Source organism: Rhipicephalus microplus, chromosome 3 (genome assembly GCF_043290135.1).
Source record: "Rhipicephalus microplus isolate Deutch F79 chromosome 3, USDA_Rmic, whole genome shotgun sequence".
Classification (NCBI taxonomy): domain Eukaryota; kingdom Metazoa; phylum Arthropoda; class Arachnida; order Ixodida; family Ixodidae; genus Rhipicephalus; species Rhipicephalus microplus.
In genome coordinates, this window is record NC_134702.1 from 88,373,951 (window position 1) to 88,393,981 (window position 20,031).

General features: G+C 43.6%; 1 protein-coding gene across 1 annotated transcript; it reads left to right on the forward strand.

Annotated features, from left to right (window-relative positions):
* The first annotated feature begins 4,051 nt into the window (after positions 1-4,051).
* LOC119172548 (uncharacterized) lies at positions 4,052-10,952 on the forward strand. The gene is given in 7 exon segments (XM_037423706.2): positions 4,052-4,184; positions 4,681-5,272; positions 5,275-5,638; positions 5,721-5,844; positions 9,215-9,298; positions 9,795-10,752; positions 10,835-10,952. Coding segments are annotated over 7 exon segments (2,127 nt in total). The 5' UTR covers positions 4,052-4,181; the 3' UTR covers positions 10,837-10,952.
* The last annotated feature ends 9,079 nt before the right edge of the window (positions 10,953-20,031 follow it).

A 20,031-nucleotide genomic window follows, 5' to 3' on the forward strand; every position in this document is an offset into this window, starting at 1 on the left:
GCCGACGGACGCTGGTCGCGCTTGGCATCACATCATAGAGTTCTCGCGTTTTGCTAATTTGGCATCGCTGTGCCCAGCGTTCGCGTGTGTGAACGTTACATGGTAGTATATTGGGGCCTTTATAATGCACTAGCGGTCATTTCGCTAGCTTCACATATACCAAATTTGGTGTTACGTGACGTCAATGAACGTTGAAGTAGCTCCACATTCACTTAATGTGGTATTACATGAGGTGAATCGATGACGAAGGTAAACGACACATCCAAGCATGATAATCATGACACGGAAGTCATGTACGGCCTGATTTACCTTAATCTCGTAAAGTTGTGTTGATTGTAAAGTGACATATCAAACTTCCTCATTTGTGCTTCGCATATCATTGATTCCCACTGTACGTGGGATCTGCCATTTTTTTAAAAACGATAGTATTTACTGGTAAACTTCAACGCAAAAATTTTGGTCTGTCTGTTTGTCTCTCTGTCACGTGATTCAACCAGCCGTTTTAACACTTACTAAACATCCAGCCATCTTGAACTAATGGCTGATTTTGCATTTGCGAATATTTGCGACCAAACAGCAAATATTACGCGTATATGAACCTCAATATAAGTACCTAAGCATTAGGCACTTCTAATACTATAAAACACGAATTATAACTATATAGTCTGTAGTGTTTCTGAAGCTGCGCTGCAATTGCGACGCTATGCAGGACAAATACGGCTGGCAGAACACTATCGTCTTTCATCAATTGCAGCTAAGCACGCATACACGCGGACTGAAGCTCCATAAGCCGTGGGTCGTGCGTCGCCGATGTACGTAGTAGCAGTAGTAGTAGCAGTAGTAGTAGTAGTAGTAGTAGTAGTAGTAGTAGTAGTAGTAGTAAGTAAGTAATAGGTGCCACATCTCGTTTAGGAACGTGCGGATGGCAGTACTTGTATATAATCAACATATAATGAAAAGCTGCGAGATGGCGGTACTTGCAGTGTTCACTAGATGAACGGATTGACAGACACACTGACGAACGGACAGACGGATTGACAGATGCACAAATGGGCGGACGGACGGATGGATGAATGGATAGGCGGACATACTGAGACACGGACCGACAGACAGACAGACAAACAGACAGACAGACAGACAGACAGACAGACAGACAGACAGACAGACAGACAGATAGATGCATGGATGGACGGATGGACGAACGCACGAAAGGTTGTACGGACGGACGCATGGATGCGCAGAAGCACAAATGGTCTGACGGACGCTTCGCCCCCCTCATCACCCTTCACTCCGTGGATATGCTGCGACTTTTTTTTTACTTGGTTATCTGTTCTCGTGTGTTTTTTTGCGGATACCTGGTGTCCTTGCCATGACATAGCAAACTTGTAAAACAATCTCTCGTGCACCACAGACGTACGGCCTAGTAGTTAATGTGTCTGTTTCAGCTGTGATACGTGGTGTGTTCAAACCTCAACGCCGGGCACCCACCGGTAAAATTGGTACAGGCAATTCTCAACTCGGCGCACTGTCGTTAAAGTGGATTGCTCAGGAAACTTTCTCCGCCACTACGTTTTGTGGCAAGGATACCTCGTACGTTGTTTCATTTCTTGTATTGAAGCTACCATGCGTCGTACTTCCCTACACTTTCTTTCTTTCCCTTAGATCTTCGGATGCTAATTCGACTCTTTTCACAAAAATTATCGATTTCCTGTGCTTTAAGGGGCGAAGCTTCTCAAGCCGTGAGTGCATTTCTCTCTTGTTACGTGACCGCCTGGTCCTGTGACTGACTCAGCAGCTGCGGGCGGACAGACAGACGGAGGATTCACGGTTTATCGATAAAATGCTTCGCCCGCTCATCATCATTCACTCTGTGAATATGCTGTAATTTGTAAACTACGGCTTTGTGTAATCGGGCTATTTGCAAGAAAATAGATACGCGCGTCTATCCGCAGTAGTGTATTTATGCAGCGGTGACTGCAAGTCGTTAGCCTAGACATTTTGTGTGCTACATTGGTTGTTCAATGTATCAGGCTTCTCAATTTTAACGTTTCAAGGATCCTTGATACTCGCAAGTTATGGGCGCTTTCCAACAATGTCCCCAGTACAAATGGCATGCAGCGAACATTTGCCAGGTCACAATGCATATCGCATATACCCGGTTATGCCTTGCCCATGCAAAATTTCGCATTTAGGTTCACTTGCATTCATTCGATTCCATGGATTGCACGGTGAGCGCATCTCTGAAATGCCGTATTGGCGCACCGTAGTAAAAGATTTGCTGATACTAAAAAGAATAATGAGTTGTGCCCTAAATATGTTGCGTGTTACATTCTCAGTGACAGAGCACCAATAACTTCAGAAAAAGTATTCTTTCAACTATAGACTTCCTATAGCTGCGAGTGCTTGTCCGAGAGCAGCCAATGCTCTCGGACACGTTATCAAATTGTTGTAGATCCATTTCTTACCGGTACGAAGTTCTCTTTTCGCGCCCTTTGCAATAAAATAATAATTACTACCCCCTTCAGTCATGATTCAAGATGGCGATCAGAAACTCTCATAAGTTACATCATTTAATTCCAAGGCAGTCAGTATTACATTACAAAAAATAAAATTCAAAAATGTGTCATTTTGTGTGAGTTTCGGTAATTAAAAAATGAGGGCATTACTACTTATTTAGTCATTGTGTCACTAGTTAGCTTTAGTATTTGCATTAACATGATAAACCTTTAGGCTCGAAATGAATGCACAGTTTGTTTTGTTTTTTGTTGTATTCATTGCGAGTTCACAAAAAAATAATTTTCACGTTAATCCTGGAAAGCGGCACGTCGATCGGTCATCGAACATGGTAGTCTCTGCAACAAAGTCATTCTGTGCAGCAATAAGCAGCACAATTAAATTAGATGACTGACCTGTAGTCGTCCACTCAAGAAACCTGCTGGAACGCGCACACCGAGTTTCTGGCTATTTGCAGAAGCAGGTGGTGTATGACGTACCATCAAAGTTCGCGTACACAGTCGTGTACACCGTGACTCAAAGAGTTATACTGCTGTAAAATTCAACACATATTGTCCCGCATACTTCGTAAGACTTCATAGTCGGATAGTTTATTAAAGGTATTTTTCCTCGAGGGTGAAATAATTCAATTTATTTAGTTTAGCATCCCGTAGCACTAGTTTCAGCAGCAATGTTCACAATCCTAAGTACCTTGCTCATAAGCCAAATGTAGGTGGCTGATATGAAAGCGATGTCGCTCCCGAGCTGCTGAAGGAATTTGTCGAATACAGAACTAAGACGTCCCGCGAATGAAGAGCTTAGATTTAGCTTCCTATCTTTCATAGCTTTCTCATTTTGTTGAATCCCGAGAGACGGAGAAGGGGAGAGAGAGAAAAAGTGGTTTGCATTAAAGTTCCACACTGGTGTCCAGAATGAGGACGTGACGTGCAAGCTCACACGACTCTTGCTTTTATTTTCAAGGCGTTCCTCGTCTTAACCACACCTCACTCTGCCAGCATTGACGTAACCGTAACAGGCCGTGCAAGATAAAACGAGCTTCTGTTACTTAACATAAAACAAAACCAGTGGTAATGGAAACTTGCACCATGCTCCTAAAATACCTGAACGAGACGATCCACATACTAATTTTTCGTCATGCCTTTTGGCTTTCGCGGTAGCGATAATATGAACGATAACGTGCTCGTTCGGACGAAAAGCTCTCGACATCCGGTTACGGCGCACTCGTGCAAGTGTCTGTATACGTTAGGCACTGTTACCAGCTGATGGTGTTCCGCATAATAAATGCGATTGAATACGTAATCGAGCACCAAACTCCTTTGTTCCCTCACCTACGGCACGTGGAAGCAGATTGAGCTGCAAAAAGATGGACGAATCCGCGAAACACGTTAATGAGATGCTTCGATGGGGTGAAAAGAGATAAAGAAGCAAAAAATGAAGAAAGTGAAGAATATTATTTTTATATACCATAACTATTTTCGCAATAGCGTCTATACTAGCTATAGCCGAGAGAGTGTTGACGACTCTAAACTTGTGCACTGTGTCTCTCTCTCCTATGGTTAAAGCCGGTTTAAAACTTGTTCTCGAAGCCATCTACGAGGTATAAAAGCACGCTGGTCAGTGAGTGAAGTCAGAAGCTTCTGCTCCTCCGACGGATTAGGAACACCGCCATGGTAAGCTATCTGTGAAATCCTCCCTATTATTAAGGGACGCTGCGGAGACTTGTCCCTATTGCACTGCTTTACAGAGCATGCTTAGACCAGTGGTAAAAAGCCTCACTGCCACCTTGTTCTCTTCACATAATTTGTTTTCCTTTGGAGATCAAATCACCGTATGTTTCGATAAACTGCATGCCACCTGAAACAACGTGGTTATAATAACTTATCTGTAGTTTCTATACACTATATTATTGCTCCTATAAAGCATATGTACGACCAAAGTCAAATATATTGAGAGAATTCGCATCCCAATCACGTATAAGAAGCGAACGACATAAACGTTCTTAAATTTCACATAAATATACCGAAATCTAAACAGCGCCAAATGCAGCAAATGCAGCAAAATTCTTAGATGAAATCATACCATCATTCACAGGTAATTACGAGCTGTATTTGCAGCCAATGAGTATTTTCTATTCTACCACTTACATCGGTATGTTCACTTTTTCAGCTCCGTGCCTGCATCGTCCTTGTTTTGGCCACCAGCGCCCTTGCTGGCCACATTGGCCACCTTGCGGGAGGCTACACTCTCGCTAGTAACCTCGGCTACGGCCTTGGCTACGGCAGCCTTGGATACTCTGGCCTCGGCTATGGTGGTCTTGGTCTTTCCCACTACGGCCTTTCTCACGGTGTTGGCTATTCCGGCCTGACCGGCTTCGGTGCTGGCTATGGATATGGATACGCCGCTCCAGCTGCCGGTTATGCTGTCGCTGCTCCAGCTGTTGCCCGTACTGTCGCCACCTACCACGCTGCTCCAGCCGTGACTGCCGTCCACGCTGCTCCAGCTGTCACTGCTGTGCACGCTGCTCCAGCTGTCACTACTTACGCTGCTGCCCCAGCTGTCACCAGGGTTGTTCAGTCTGCTCCAGCTGTTGCCACCTACGCTGCTGCCCCAGCTGTCACCAGGGTTGTTCAGTCGGCTCCAGTTGTCGCTGCTGCCCCAGCTGTCACTCGTGTCGCCTACAGCGCCCCAGCTGTCACCAGGGTTGTTCAGTCTGCCCCAGCTGTCTCCTATGCCGTTGCTCCCGCCGTCACCAAGGTTGTCCAGTCTGCTCCAGTTGTCGCCGCTGCCCCAGCCGTGACCACTGTCCACCACGCCGCTCCAGCTTTCGCTGCCGTCCACGCTGCCCCAGCTGTTGCCACCGTCGCCCACGCTGCCCCAGCCATCGCCACCGTTGCCCACGCTGCTCCAGCCGTCGCCACTTACGGTGTTGCCCACGCCGCCCCAGCCGTCGCCACCTACGGCATCGCTCACGCCGCTCCAGCCTACTACGGCTACGGTGTTGGATCCCTCGGCTACGGTGTTGGCAGCTATGGTTACGGCCATGGTCTCCTCGGCTACGGTCTGAACTACGGCTATGGTCTCGGCTCTCCTCTGAGCTACTCCACCCTTCTCCGCAAGAAGAAGTGTAAGTTTCGGTGTCTTTACTGTAGTTCACGAGGTGTTCAAAAATTCTTTCACCTAATATTTATTATGTCTTCCTGTTTCAGAAATTCTTGTCTTCCTGGAAGTGAGACCGAACTGAAGCAATACAGCCATGAAGAACCAGTCTTTCATGTGTCCGTGATATATAGTCATTGTTGCAATGTAATAAAATGTTTGTGTAAAGATCATGTCTCTTTACTAATATAGCTCAGCCGAGTTGAAGCTACTTCATCAACTCTATTATTCCCATCCAGAATATTGAGAAAATTTCATAATTCAACTTTTTCAAGCAGATCTTCTGCCTCAACGAAACATCAGCCTCCCTGACTTGGTGAATAACAACAAGCACCTATTTTTCACAAAGATGTCTTCGTGTGCCGAAGCACACTAAAGTGAAAACCACACATATTTATTCTTTTCTAATTTGCTAGCGCCCTTCAGGATTTTTTCGTCACCTGTCTGCAACAAACAACCACTCTGCCTAATTCCATTTGCAAACAATCATGCAAAGATTGAGAGTACAGTACCCAGTTTCTGCACAGGAATGATAGGTTGTTGTATATAACAATGAAGAGGTTACATTACCTTTGGGTGTAATATATTCACGTTTGCAGTTTCTTTACATGTCTTCGTGTGCAGAGCTGCTATTTTCTGCATAGAAAAGTTTGTGTGTGACCTTGTAGTCCTTGACGCATCATATACAATGATAACGAGGGCTCATGTTATGCTTAGGCATCTTAAATGCCTTAATTTCTTGCGTGCGAACATCAAGCCACAAAGAGGCAAGGTTCTGTGTGAATCTTTCGATGATTCCCGTAGAAAGATAATGCAAACACACTTGAATTACGTCCATGTTCATCTACTGCTTCATCAACGGAGAGACACTTCTGACACTGGTGTTTGGTAATCCTCGAAAACAGCCTATGAATTTTAGACCGAGCGCGTCCACACAAGCAGCTTCGCTGAAGTTCTGTCCACTTGAGAAATCGAGAACTCGGTCTGACACAGGAACGTAGAATGTCAGTCGGAGGCACAGATTCTTAAACGAAACTAATAGTGCTTTAGTGACGAAGCGTACTACATAGAGTCACATAATGACTGTTACCATTGCGCAGAAATTGAATACACTCAACTAAGTGTCGTTCTAATTCCTCATTAAAATGGCTTTCTCAAACATTGGATGAAACGAGGGAAAGGTGTTACGAATTTTCTCATTAAGTTGTGTCATGTGAAGACAGGCACCACATTTTTAAAACACCTTCTCCGTTGAGAACGAAATACGTACAGCTACCTCATTGCGAGAATCCGTCTATTGTCTTCATCCTTGAAAGTTGGCCATGCCATTCGAGCTGAACTGTCGCCTTTCCAGTGGCCCGGGCCTAACTTGCCAGTTATAGAGCGCAGCTCTGATACACCTGTTCATGCCTGGAGTGGCGTCCCTGTGACCATTGCCGTCACTATTGGCAGGGTAACAGAAGAGCACGAAAAAATTAAAGGGAAAAAATATATAAAAACACGCACGGTGTTTCAACCCGGGCTCGTTGCGTAGCAGTCCAGTCTTCTGCCACAAAGCTACGCTGGTGCTTGAAAGTAATTTGCAAAAGGACCAGATACTGACGTCACGTCGGGGGAGGAATACCACCAACGTATGTAAAATAGCTTGGAAGAAGAGTAACAAATCAACCAGTCATCCCACAATCCAAGTTCTGCAACGAGTTCAATGTGTGTGGTCCAATGTATCTCACCCGCATCAGAATCTACAGATATTTTCATTGTCATCAGACACAAGCAGCATCGACAAAGTTCACTAATACCTTACAGACGTCGAGCCTGTACCATTTTTATTCTCAGAAAGATTAATAATAGCGTACGGGGTGCTATCGTACTCCAAAAACTAATTACAATTTGAAGCTCATTGCGAAAAAACAAAATTTCTATACAGTTCTCATGGCCTCAACATAAAGATTCACTGGGAATTCACATTACGGTGTATCCTAACCATCGGAGACATTATTTAAGGTGGAAATTTCATGATCTAAAAGGTGATTTTCAAGGTTAGCAAAACTCATGCAAAAAACCATCGTCATATGGCAGCGTGACACTACGATGGTATATTTATATCAAGAATTACCGAAATTTAAGATGTCGTGATGACGTCATTCTGAGGCTCTGACGACATCACGGTATGTCTGAGTTGCGTACAGTGTCTGTGTCTTTTGTTATATTTTGAAAACATTTAACGACCGAGTACTTAGACATTTGCAGTTGTGGGACACCCAGTTCAAAATGTCCATTGCGTGACTTAAAGTTCTTATTAGACTTTTCTACCACACTATATTACATATGTTAACGTGATTTTTAGGGACATGAAGCATGTGTGAGATCTTACTGCGAAGCAATTCTACGCACTGACATGGCTCTTTTAACGAATATCGGGCTGCCATGAAGAGGGCAGAAGCTCAAGCTTCCCTCCATTCTGAACTCTTCTTCTTTATTTTGCTTGTGTTCTTCTTTCGCGCGTTAGCGGGTACGGAAACCTGTGGCGGCAGACAACTACGGTGCCAAAAACAGGCATTGTTGTATTCTCTTAACAGCTTTTTGTCAAAAAGGAGGTGGCCCTTTCGAGTCTTCTTTGGCAAACGTACGAGAAAGTGGCTTTTGCTTTTGAAGCACATTAGTCAAGGGCACACAAGTCTTTGAGGTTCAGTTTATTATTTGTTTTCAATATTTTTAGGCCTGAGACAACCAAACCAGTCATCTCGCTAAACGCAAAAGCACTTCATTCTGCTTGCACTGCTGAAGACACAATATCTCGTTTTTAAATTCGATTTTCTGTAAGCCTTATTAAAAATTGCGGCAATATATTCAGGGAGCAGCGTGCTTCCTCTCACGCAAGCTTTAAAAACATCAGTTATCCTCTAAAACACCTCGACATGCTAGAAAATTTATTGGCTGTTGCTTATTAAAAACCTACTTGAGGTATATATAGTAAGGTGTCTATAGCCAGGCGCTTACGGTGCTTAAAAGTTGTGAATTCATTACTCATAGTCCTGCCATTGGTGAAAAGCGTGTGCCTACAAAATAACAGTATTTCCGCTTTCTTGTTTGTTAAAATTTAGTTTAAGAGAAAGTGTACTTAACAGGGATTAGAGGATAAAATAGTTATTCTGGAAAAAAATATGCAGGTTTGAATTTCAGTTGGTAACAGGCACTGTTACCAGCTGATGTTGTTCCGCATAATCAATGCAATTGAATACGTAATCGAGCACCACTGGACCACCAAGCTCCTTTGTTCCCTCACCTACGGCACGTGGAAGCAGATTGAGCTGCAAAAAGATGGACGAAACCGCGAGACACGTTAATGAGATGCTTCGATGTGGTGAAAAGAGATAAAGAAGCAAAAAATGAAGAAATTGAAGAATATTATTTTTATATAACTTCACTATTTTCGCAATAGCGTCTATACTAGCTATAGCCGAGAGAGTGTTGACGACTTTAAACTTGTGCACTGTGTCTCTCTCTCCTATGGTTAAAGCCGGTTTAAAACTTGTTCTGGAAGCCATCTACGAGGTATAAAAGCACGCTGGTCAGTGAGAGAAGTCAGAAGCTTCTGCTCCTCCGACGGATTAGGAACACCACCATGGTAAGCTATCTGTCAAATCCTCTCTATTATGAAGGGACGCCGCGAAGACTTGTCCCTATTGCACTGCTTTACAGAGCATGCTTAGACCAGTGGTAAAAAGCCTTACTGCCACCTTGTTTCCTTCACATAATTTTTTTTCCTTTCGAGATCAAATCGCCATATGTTTCACTAAACTGCATGCCACTTGGAACAGCGTGGTTATAATGACTTATCTGTAGTTTCTATACACTATATTATTGCTCCTATAAAGCATATGTACGACCAAAGTCAAATATATTGAGAGAAGTCGCATCCCAGTGACGTATAAGAAGCAAACAACTGAAATGTTCTTAAATTTCATATAAATACACCAAAATCTAAACAGCGCAAAATGCAGCAAATGCAGCAAAATTTTTAGATGAAATCATACCATCATTCAAAGGTAATTACGAGCTGAATTTGCGGCCAATGAGTATTTTCTACTCTACCACTTACATAGGTATATTCACTTTTTCAGCTCCGTGCCTGCATCGTCCTTGTTTTGGCCACCAGCGCCCTTGCTGGCCACATTGGCCACCTTGCGGGAGGCTACACTCTCGCTAGTAACCTCGGCTACGGCCTTGGCTACGGCAACCTTGGATACTCTGGCCTCGGCTATGGTGGTCTTGGTCTTTCCCACTACGGCCTTTCTCACGGTGTTGGCTATTCCGGCCTGACCGGCTTCGGTGCTGGCTATGGATATGGATACGCCGCTCCAGCTTCCGGTTATGCTGTCGCTGCTCCAGCTGTTGCCCGTACTGTCGCCACCTACCACGCTGCTCCAGCCGTGACTGCCGTCCACGCTGCTCCAGCTGTCACTGCTGTGCACGCTGCTCCAGCTGTCGCTACTTACGCTGCTGCCCCAGCTGTCACCAGGGTTGTTCAGTCTGCTCCAGCTGTTGCCACCTACGCTGCTGCCCCAGCTGTCACCAGGGTTGTTCAGTCGGCTCCAGTTGTCGCCGCTGCCCCAGCTGTCACTCGTGTCGCCTACAGCGCCCCAGCTGTCACCAGGGTTGTTCAGTCTGCCCCAGCTGTCTCCTATGCCGTTGCTCCCGCCGTCACCAAGGTTGTCCAGTCTGCTCCAGTTGTCGCCGCTGCCCCAGCCGTGACCACTGTCCACCACGCCGCTCCTGCTTTCGCTGCCGTCCACGCTGCCCCAGCTGTTGCCACCGTCGCCCACGCTGCCCCAGCCATCGCCACCGTTGCCCACGCTGCTCCAGCCGTCGCCACTTACGGTGTTGCCCACGCCGCCCCAGCCGTCGCCACCTACGGCATCGCTCACGCCGCTCCAGCCTACTACGGCTACGGTGTTGGATCCCTCGGCTATGGTGTTGGCAGCTATGGTTACGGCCATGGTCTCCTCGGCTACGGTCTGAACTACGGCTATGGTCTCGGCTCTCCTCTGAGCTACTCCACCCTTCTCCGCAAGAAGAAGTGTAAGTTTCGGTGTCTTGACTGTAGTTCACGAGGTGTTCTAAAATTCTTTCACCTAATACTTATTATGTCTTCCTGTTTCAGAAATTCTTGTCTTCCTGGAAGTCAGACTGAACTGAAGCAATACAGCCATGAAGAACCAGTCTTTCATGTGTCCGTGATATATAGTCATTGTTGCAACATAATAAAATGTTTGTGTAAAGATCATGTCTCTTTACTAATATAGCTCAGCCGAGTTGAAGCCACTTCATCAACTCTATTATTCCCATCCAGAATATTGAGAAAAGTATCATAATTCGACTTTTTCGAGCAGATCTTCTGCCTCAACGAAACATCAGCCTCCCTGGCTTGGTGAATAACAACAAGCACCTATTTTTCACAAAGATGTCTTCGTGTGGCGAAGCAACCTAAAGTGAAAACCACACGTATTTATTCTTTTCTAATTGGCTAGCGCCCTTCAGGATTTTTTCGTCACCTGCCTGCAACAAACAACCACTCTGCCTAATTCCATTTGCAAACAACCATGCAAAGATTGAGAGTACAGTACCCAGTTTCTGCACAGGAATGATAGGTTGTTGTATATAACAATGAAGAGGTTACATTACCTTTGGGTGTAATATATTCACGTTTGCAGTTTTTATTACATGTCTTCGTGTGCAGAACTGCTATTTTCTGCATAGAAAAATTTGTGTGTGACCGTGTAGTCCTTGACGCATCATATACAATGATAACGAGGGCTCATGTTATGCTTAGGCATCTTAAACGCCTTAATTTCTTGCGTGCGAACATCAAGCCACAAAAAGGCAAGGTTCTGTGTGAATCTTTCGATGATTCCCGTAGAAGAATATTGCAAACACACTTGAATTACGTCCATGTTCATCTACTGCTTCATCAACGGAGAGACACTTCTGACACTGGTGTTTGGTAATCCTCGAAAACAGCCTATGAATTTTAGACCGAGCGCGTCCACACAAGCAGCTTCGCTGAAGTTTTGTCCACTCGATAAATTGAGAACTCGGTCTGACACAGGAACGTAGAATGTCAGTCGGAGGCACAGATTCTTAAACGAAACGAATAGTGCTTTAGTGACGAAGCGTACTACATAGAGTCACATAATGACTGTTACCATCGTGCAGGAATATAATGCACTCAACTAAGTGTCGTTCTAGTTCCTCATTAAAATGGCTTTCTCAAACATTGGATGAAACGAGGGAAAGGTGTTACGAATTTTCTCATTAAGTTGTGTCATGTGAAGATAGGCACCACATTTTCAAAACACCTTCTCCGTTGAGAACGAAATACGTACAGCTACCTCGTTGCGAGAATCCGTCTATTGTCTTCATCCTTGAAAGTTGGACATGCCATTCGAGCTTTACTGTCGCCTTTCCAGTGGCCCGGGCCTGACTTGCCAGTTGTAGAGCGCAGCTCTGAAAGACCTGTTCATGCCTGGATTGGCGTTCCTCTGACCATTGCCGTCGCCATTGGCAGGGTAACCGAAGGGCACGAAAAAATTAAAGGGGAAAAATATATCGAAACACGCACGGTGTTTCAACCCAGGCTCGCTGCGTAACAGTCCAGTCTTCTGCCACAAAACTACGCTGGTGCTTGGAAGGGATTTGCAAAAGGACCAGATACCGACGTCACGTCGGGGGAGGAATACCGCCAACGTATGTAATATAGCGTGGAAGAAGGGTAACAAATCAACCAGTCATCCCACAATCCTAGTTTTGCAACGAGTTCAATGTGTGTGGTTCAATGTATCCCACCCGCATCAGAGTCCACAGACATCTCCATTGTCATCAGACACAAGCAGCATCGACGAAGTGCACTATTACCTTGCAGACGTCGAGCCTGTACCATTTTTATTCTCAGAAAGATTAATAATAGCGTACGGGGTGCTATCGTACTCCAAAAACAAATTACAATTTGAAGCTCATTGCGAAAAAACAAAATTTTAATACAGTTCTCATTGCCTCAACATAAAGATTCACTGGGAATTCACATTACGGTGTATCCTAATCATCGGAGACATTATTTAAGGTGGAAATTTCATGATCTAAAAGGTGATCATCAAGGTTAACAAAACTCATGCAAAAAACCATCGTCATATGGCAGCGTGACACTACGATGGTATATTTATATCAAGAATTGCCGAAATTTAGGATGTCGTGATGACGTCATTCTGAGGCTCTGACGACATCACGGTATGTCTGAGTTGCGTACAGTGTCTGTGTCTTTTGTTATATTTTGAAAACATTTAACAACCGAGTACTTAGACATTTGCAGTTGTGGGACACCCAGTTCAAAGTGTCCATTGCGTGACTTAAAGTTCTTATTAGACTTTTCTACCACACTATAATACATATGTTAACGTGATTTTTAGGGACATGAAGCATGTGTGAGATCTTACTGCGAAGCAATTCTACGCACTGACATGGCTCTTTTAACGAATATCGGGCTGCCATGAAGAGGGCTGAAGTTCAAGCTTCCCTCCATTCTAAACTCTTCTTCTTTATTTTGCTTGTTTTTTTCTTTCGCGCGATAGCGGGTACGGAAACCGGTGGCAGCAGACAACTACGGTGCCAAAAACAGGCATTGTTGTATTCTCTTAACAGCTTTTTGTCAAAAAGGAGGTGGCCCTTACGAGTCTTCTTTGGCAAACGTACGAGAAAGTGGCTTTTGCTTTTGAAGCACATTAGTGAAGGGCACGCAAGTCTTCGAGGTTCAGTTTATTATTTGTTTTCGATATTTTTAGGCCTGAGACAACCAAACCAGTCATCTCACTAAACGCAGAAGCACTTCATTCTGCTTGCACTGCTGAAGACACAATATCTCGGTTCTAAATTCGATTTTCTGTAAGCCTTATTAACAATTGCGGCAATATATTCAGGGAGCAGCGTGCTTCCTCTCACGCAAGCTTTAAAAACATCAGTTATCCTCTAAAGCACTTCGACATGCTAAAACATTTATTGGCTGTTGCTTATTAAAAACTAACTTGAGGTATATATAATAAGGTGTCTATAGCCAGGCGCTTACGGTGCTTAAAAGTTGTGAATTCATTACTCATTTTCTGCCATTGGTGAAAAGCGTGTGCCTACTAAATAACAGTATTTCCGCTTTCTTGTTTGTTAAAATTTAGTTTAAGAAAAAGTGTACTTAACAGAGATTAGAGTATGTACTTAACAGGGATTAGAGGATAAAATAGTTAACCTGGAAAAAAATATGCACGTTTGAATTTCAGTTGGTTTGGATGGCTTTATCATTAAAGAAGATTCTGATCAAGTTTGTTATCTTTGCAGCAAGAACAATTCTTTCACGAGACGGTTGCGTGGAATTGCTGGTGAAAGCGTATCTGAAACCAATTTTCAAGAGGCTGCAGCTACACTGGCAAAGAGATCAAACGCGCAGTAAATGTCCGCGTACGATTCTGCATCTTTCATCTACGGAACACTTTCTCTTGACACTGTGCTATAGAGGACAAACAAAAATAAATAATGAAGGCATATTTCTATCCTCGGTGACTGTGGAGTGGCTGGAAAATTTGAACTGAATCTCGTATTCGCGCACAATAATCTAGTAAGTAGTCTCCATTCAATATTGCATTATTGACAATTTATATAGCCACCTGCTCTCGCACTAATTTTGAATAATGCAGGGACCCGTACCTGGTGATATCGCACTGGTGAAAGAGTCAGAATACTCTTGCCGATAAGTCTGCTGAGTGGGTGAAAAGTCACACTGTAGTGGCAAGCGATTCTATAACTATTTCAAGCTATTCAACTTACTCGTGCGATAGGTTTGCGCGACTACAATAAAAATAGGGAGGTATTCAAAGTGGCCAAGTCCGATAACACTTGCCGCTGTGTCTAGTCTCTGCAATAAGATCAAGAGAGAGAGAGAGAGAGCAATTTTAGCACTATTTTAACAGTACTTATTCAAATAACTCGCTGAGCTATTCGGCAGAGTAAAATACGAAATGCGATGCAATTATCTGTGATTTTGGAATCACTTACATACTTGTGAGTGAGCATAGCCAAATGAAGAGTGCGAATGGGATGTGCATTGTGTCATATGCTGTGAAAGACACGGCAGTAATCGACATGAAGTTTCCATATTTATTTATGATTATTATAAAAATATCAAAACTAGAGACCGGATTTAGAGGCAATAAAAACCGGTTTGTAGGTGCCAGAAATACGCGGCAAAAATACAATTTTACCCCCTCAAAATAGTAAATATAGGCACAATAAACTTTGGCAAAATTAAAATTTTCGAAGAAATACATGTGAAATCGGTGTGTATGGCAGGAAAGCAAACTCAAATATTTTATCTTCTGACGGTACAAAGGCGCCAATGGTTTAGCACAGCCATACAATTTTTTTTTCTCGCAGGCTTTGCAGAATATGGTTTCCTTTTAAATGCGAAGCATTTCTTGGCAAATGTCGGTGAACTTGACCGTATCTAGCCGCCTCCGACATTTAGTTATCGTAGCCATTCGGATAATGGGATATATACAAAAGCTAGCGTCGCATAACATAACTGATATCACTAGCATATGTGACCAGTCATAACATGAAAATCGTCGCATGCACGTCATGAATATTTCTATTTACATGTCAAGGTCTTGCAGCTCCTGTGGTTGTTATGTTCACGTGACTTGTCGCAAAACTTGTATGGCAAGACATGACTGCGTGGCGACATTTAATGACGCGCCCTCACGTAGAAATCACGGCATGCGTGTCATGTAAGAACATGACGACATGGCCCGCTCATGAAGCACTCGCTGTCGTTTCGCTAGGTTCACATACATCAAATTTGGTATTTCGTGGCGTGAATGGATGGTGGAATTATATGACGGGTGCAAACACGACAATCATGACACGCCTGTTATGTAATAATATGACTACATGCCACGCTCATGATGCGCTCGCGGTCGTTTCGCTAGCTTCACATATAGAATATTTTGTATTACGTGAGGCCAATGGACGAGGAAGATAAATGACGTGTCCGAACATGATAATAATTACAACCATGACAAGTAAAATATGACTAACTAGATGCTATGCTCATAGTGCGCTCGCGGCCATTTCGCTCGCTACACATATACCGAATTCGGCGTTACGTGACATCAATGGATGACGAAGGTATATGACTGGTGCAAGCATGATATTCATGATATGTGCGTCATGTAAGAACATAACGTCTTACCACGCTGATGGTGCGCTTGTGGCCGTTTCGCTGCAATCAAATATACAAAATTTGGAATTAAGAGACATGAATAGACGACGAAAATATATAGCACGTTCAAACATAATAATTATGAGATGCGTGTCATGTAAAACGTGACTACGTGCTACGTTCATAGCACACTCGCGACCGTTTCGCTAGCCTCACATATACTAAATTTGGTGTTACGTTACGTGAGAGGACGACGAACACGAATACCAGGCGCAAACATGATAATCAAAACTTGGAAGTCATATACGGCATAATTTACGTCCGCCTTGTAAAGTTGTGCTGATTTTATGTGACAACCCGACCTTACTCAATCGTGGTTCGCATATCATCGATTCCCACAGTACGTTGGACCTACCAATTCTATCTCATTTTTTTTTGTCCTTCATGGTTAGTAAAGTGTCCACCGTCGAACAAACACGCTCCCGGGTATTTTTCTCTTCAGCACGGCAGAGAAGGGCAACACTGGAGCAAATAGCCAGGTCTCCAATAGGCCAGAAGGGTGTTGTTGAGTCGTATTAACTTTGTCTAACTGCACAGGGTCAATTTATCTTATGTCTGTGAACACCTTAAAGTACCCTTCACCAAACTTGAGAGTTTTTTCGAGCAGGCAAGAGGAATGCATGTACTGGACGCTCACGATCTCATCTGCATATATGTGCTATGCTTCGCACCCCGAAAGGGTTAAGATGTCCACTAAACGTCGTTTGACCTGCATCTCACACCAGCGCACCCCAACACGTTCAAGGTGACGTATACAACAAAGTTCCTGCGTACGTCAAAGTATTACATGACGCTGCCAGAATTATTCGAGGGGATGTGCGTAATTTGTGCAGCCTATTGCCTGAATAGAAGTATGAAGCATACGCGTGCGTAAACGTGATATCATACAAACGTAATCTATGTCGGTTATTTTTTTTTCTCTTCGTATTGAGCGAGATGCGAGACTATAAGCTGCCTCCATTTCACTTACGTTGGTGTTCTCGCCGTTCTCACATCGCGCCGCCGCCAGAATTCACAGCACTTGGCGTGTTTTTTGAGGCATCGTCCCTCAAAGCAGTTCAATCAGTGCTACGCTGTGTATCGCTGTAAGGATACATTATCAATGTCAGTTTCTCCAAACATGCACGTATAGAAGAGTTTATGCCACAGAAACAGGGAGTACAATACGAAGAACATCGAAACGACTCAACAGTGCTTGAATGCACGAAGTCTCATAAGCATGTCATGCGAATTTTTCCTTGCATGCGCATGGCGTGTTAAAGCATCTGTGTGGTGTGATTTGGCGGCCCCGAGTTGCTTTCATACCGAAGAAAGCAGGGAAGGAATGCCGAAGATACGGGAAAGAGATGACGAGGAGGCGACACGACGTGGGTGAATACATGTGTAGATGCCATATAGTATACACTCTTGTATATGTGCCAACATCGAACAATTTGCTGACTCGCTCATGATTAACACAAGCGTTAAATCCGGAGATCTGACTTTCATCGAGCGATGGCTGTTGTAAGTATAGGTAATTTGAGCTGTTTCAGTGCCTCTTTACTCTCCTTGCGCAGTGTTTCGGCTTGGTTGGCCTCAAGTACGGCTAATTAGAAACTTTACTAACATTCTGTCTACTGTATCAGCACACCCTGAAGAGAACGTGCGGGTTTCTTAACTGATCATTAGCAGCCTCCAGAGAACTAAAACATGCATTTAAAAAGCCAGCACGGCTAGATCTGCCTTCCGCATCTGTGTAATCTCAATAGAGATTCAAGGTAAATTGATGCAAATGTAGTCCATTGATGTCATATGATAGCCCAAATACTTTAGTTCAACCGTATTTTGCTAGGCAGATCAACATCAGCTACATTTCATGAAGTAGTTTTCTTCAACGTAAAAGTTTTAAACTGAATGCTTTTGTTTTCAAACTCATAGCACCTTCTGTTACAATGGCTATGATGATTTCAATGCAATGCACTAAACTAGGCACCCATTGGTTAAGTGAACATCGACAGTTCAGACGACGATGGTGGGATAACTGCATTTATTATTCTGGCCACCGGAACTGCCGGGCAGGCACTGATGTGCCCATTTCGCAGGCCCCAAAGATGTGTGCCGCCGACGACCCGACTTTCCCCATCGCCGTCAGCGTGTCATCGCCACGGGTCATCTTGATGCTCCTGTGAACTTAGCGTGCCGGAACGCCACCTGATTTCCGCTATGTCAATGGCTCGTTCACTTCTTACTACCGTATGTCACGGTCTTTAAGAGAGCGTGTTTCTGTCATACTTTCGACTATGCTTGGGAACTGGCTTGTGGAAAAATGTTGGGATGGAGTCGAACGCATCGTGTACACCTATTATGATACTCCGTCAAAGACTGGGAGTGTTCCAAGAATCAGTGTTTCCTTTATAAAACTGGAAACAGAGCATAAATGGCTGCAGGGGAACAAGAGGTTGAGAGCAACCGTCTAAAATGTCAATGACCAAGAACATGACACAACACAACCGTATTTTGGTGCAGACTGCAAAGCAACGGGCAGATCACGATGACTTCAAAAATATTCCGATGGATGGCACCGCGATAGCAAAAGTTATGTGCGTAAAGCTGACACAGAACGGGCTCATGTGAACTAACGTTCAGAGTGCTTGACGCGGCTAGCTATGTGAGGCTGTATTTGTATTTGAACGCCTTATAACTCACGATGCACTATCCGGATGTTTCTCCGAATAGGCTTGACAAACTGGCCATTGATTCCACTTTACTGCTGCTACACTTTGACATTCAATATAGCTGTAGTAAAACAGATCTTGCAGTAACGTATCTTCATATTTGATGGAACAAGTTTGAACGAAAGTTGAATGTCTGGAAATGATTTTTCCCCCTTGAAAAATATTGTTCTTTTTTTTGCATAGCATTGCCAAACTTGAATGAGGTTTATGTTCACTGTTGTTAAAATGCATGCAGTCAGATAGAACTGAGCAATTATGCGCTGATATATCTAACTGCGACGTTCTGTCTGTGCTTTCTGGAAAAATGCTTTTCGTCGTTGCATATCGATCCCCATGATGTGGCATTGACAATTTGTTTGTTTTGATTGAAAGCGTTTTTGAATTTGCATATCTGTGCCATTATACTGCTTTTTTAGGTGGTGACCTGAATATTAATATTATCGGCAATTCCCCATGACGCACACAGTTATTTTCACTTGAGTCTTATTTGCTTGGAAATTTTATCACTGTACCAGCCCTCATTACCTCGCCATCTCCAACTGCTTTTGACTTGCTCATCGCTAATAAATTTGTTCAATGTGTTTCTTCAGGGGATGTTAAAAGAACATTGAGTGATCACCTCCCTGTGTTTTTGTATGCAACGTCTCTCTCATTATCCACATAATAACGCATGACCTGCTATTTCGGACACATGGTTTATTACCAGCTCATCAAAAGAATTTTCTCGCATCATAAAAAATTTTGATTATGCTCCTTTGTACCATCAGGCAACTGCAAACCAATCGTTAATTTTTTTTCCTAAAACACTTCACAGCGTTATGCCGTAAGACATTCCAATATAGGGTTACTGAAAAACTAAAGAAGGCCCGTAAGTTATGGATGGAGTCTCACGTCCTTTACAAAATTCCTTAAAAAGAAAACAAATCATACCAAAGTTTTTTTTTACTTTTAATTTGTCGCAAGCACATCGATTTCGTTGCTTTTAAAAAAATTCACAATAACTTGAATGTCTCAGTAACATAATTCTGAAAACGACTATCACTTTCGCCTATTTGCAGGCATTGGGGATCAAAAGGTCCTATGCACTAGAATAAACACGTTGCGAAAATTTGAAAGATCGTGGTCACCTGGTTCACTCACCTGTTTCGCATATCAGCTATGTTTGCAAAGACCTCAACAGATAGATTCAATGGCTACTTTACATTCTTTGTCCAAAGTAAGCGTACCCAAGCACTCTTGATTACGTGAAAAATTCGAGCACTTGATGCCAAGGCACTTATAGAGCGCGATTGCGATGAAGTATCAGCTGCTTTTAGACGCTTGAAAATC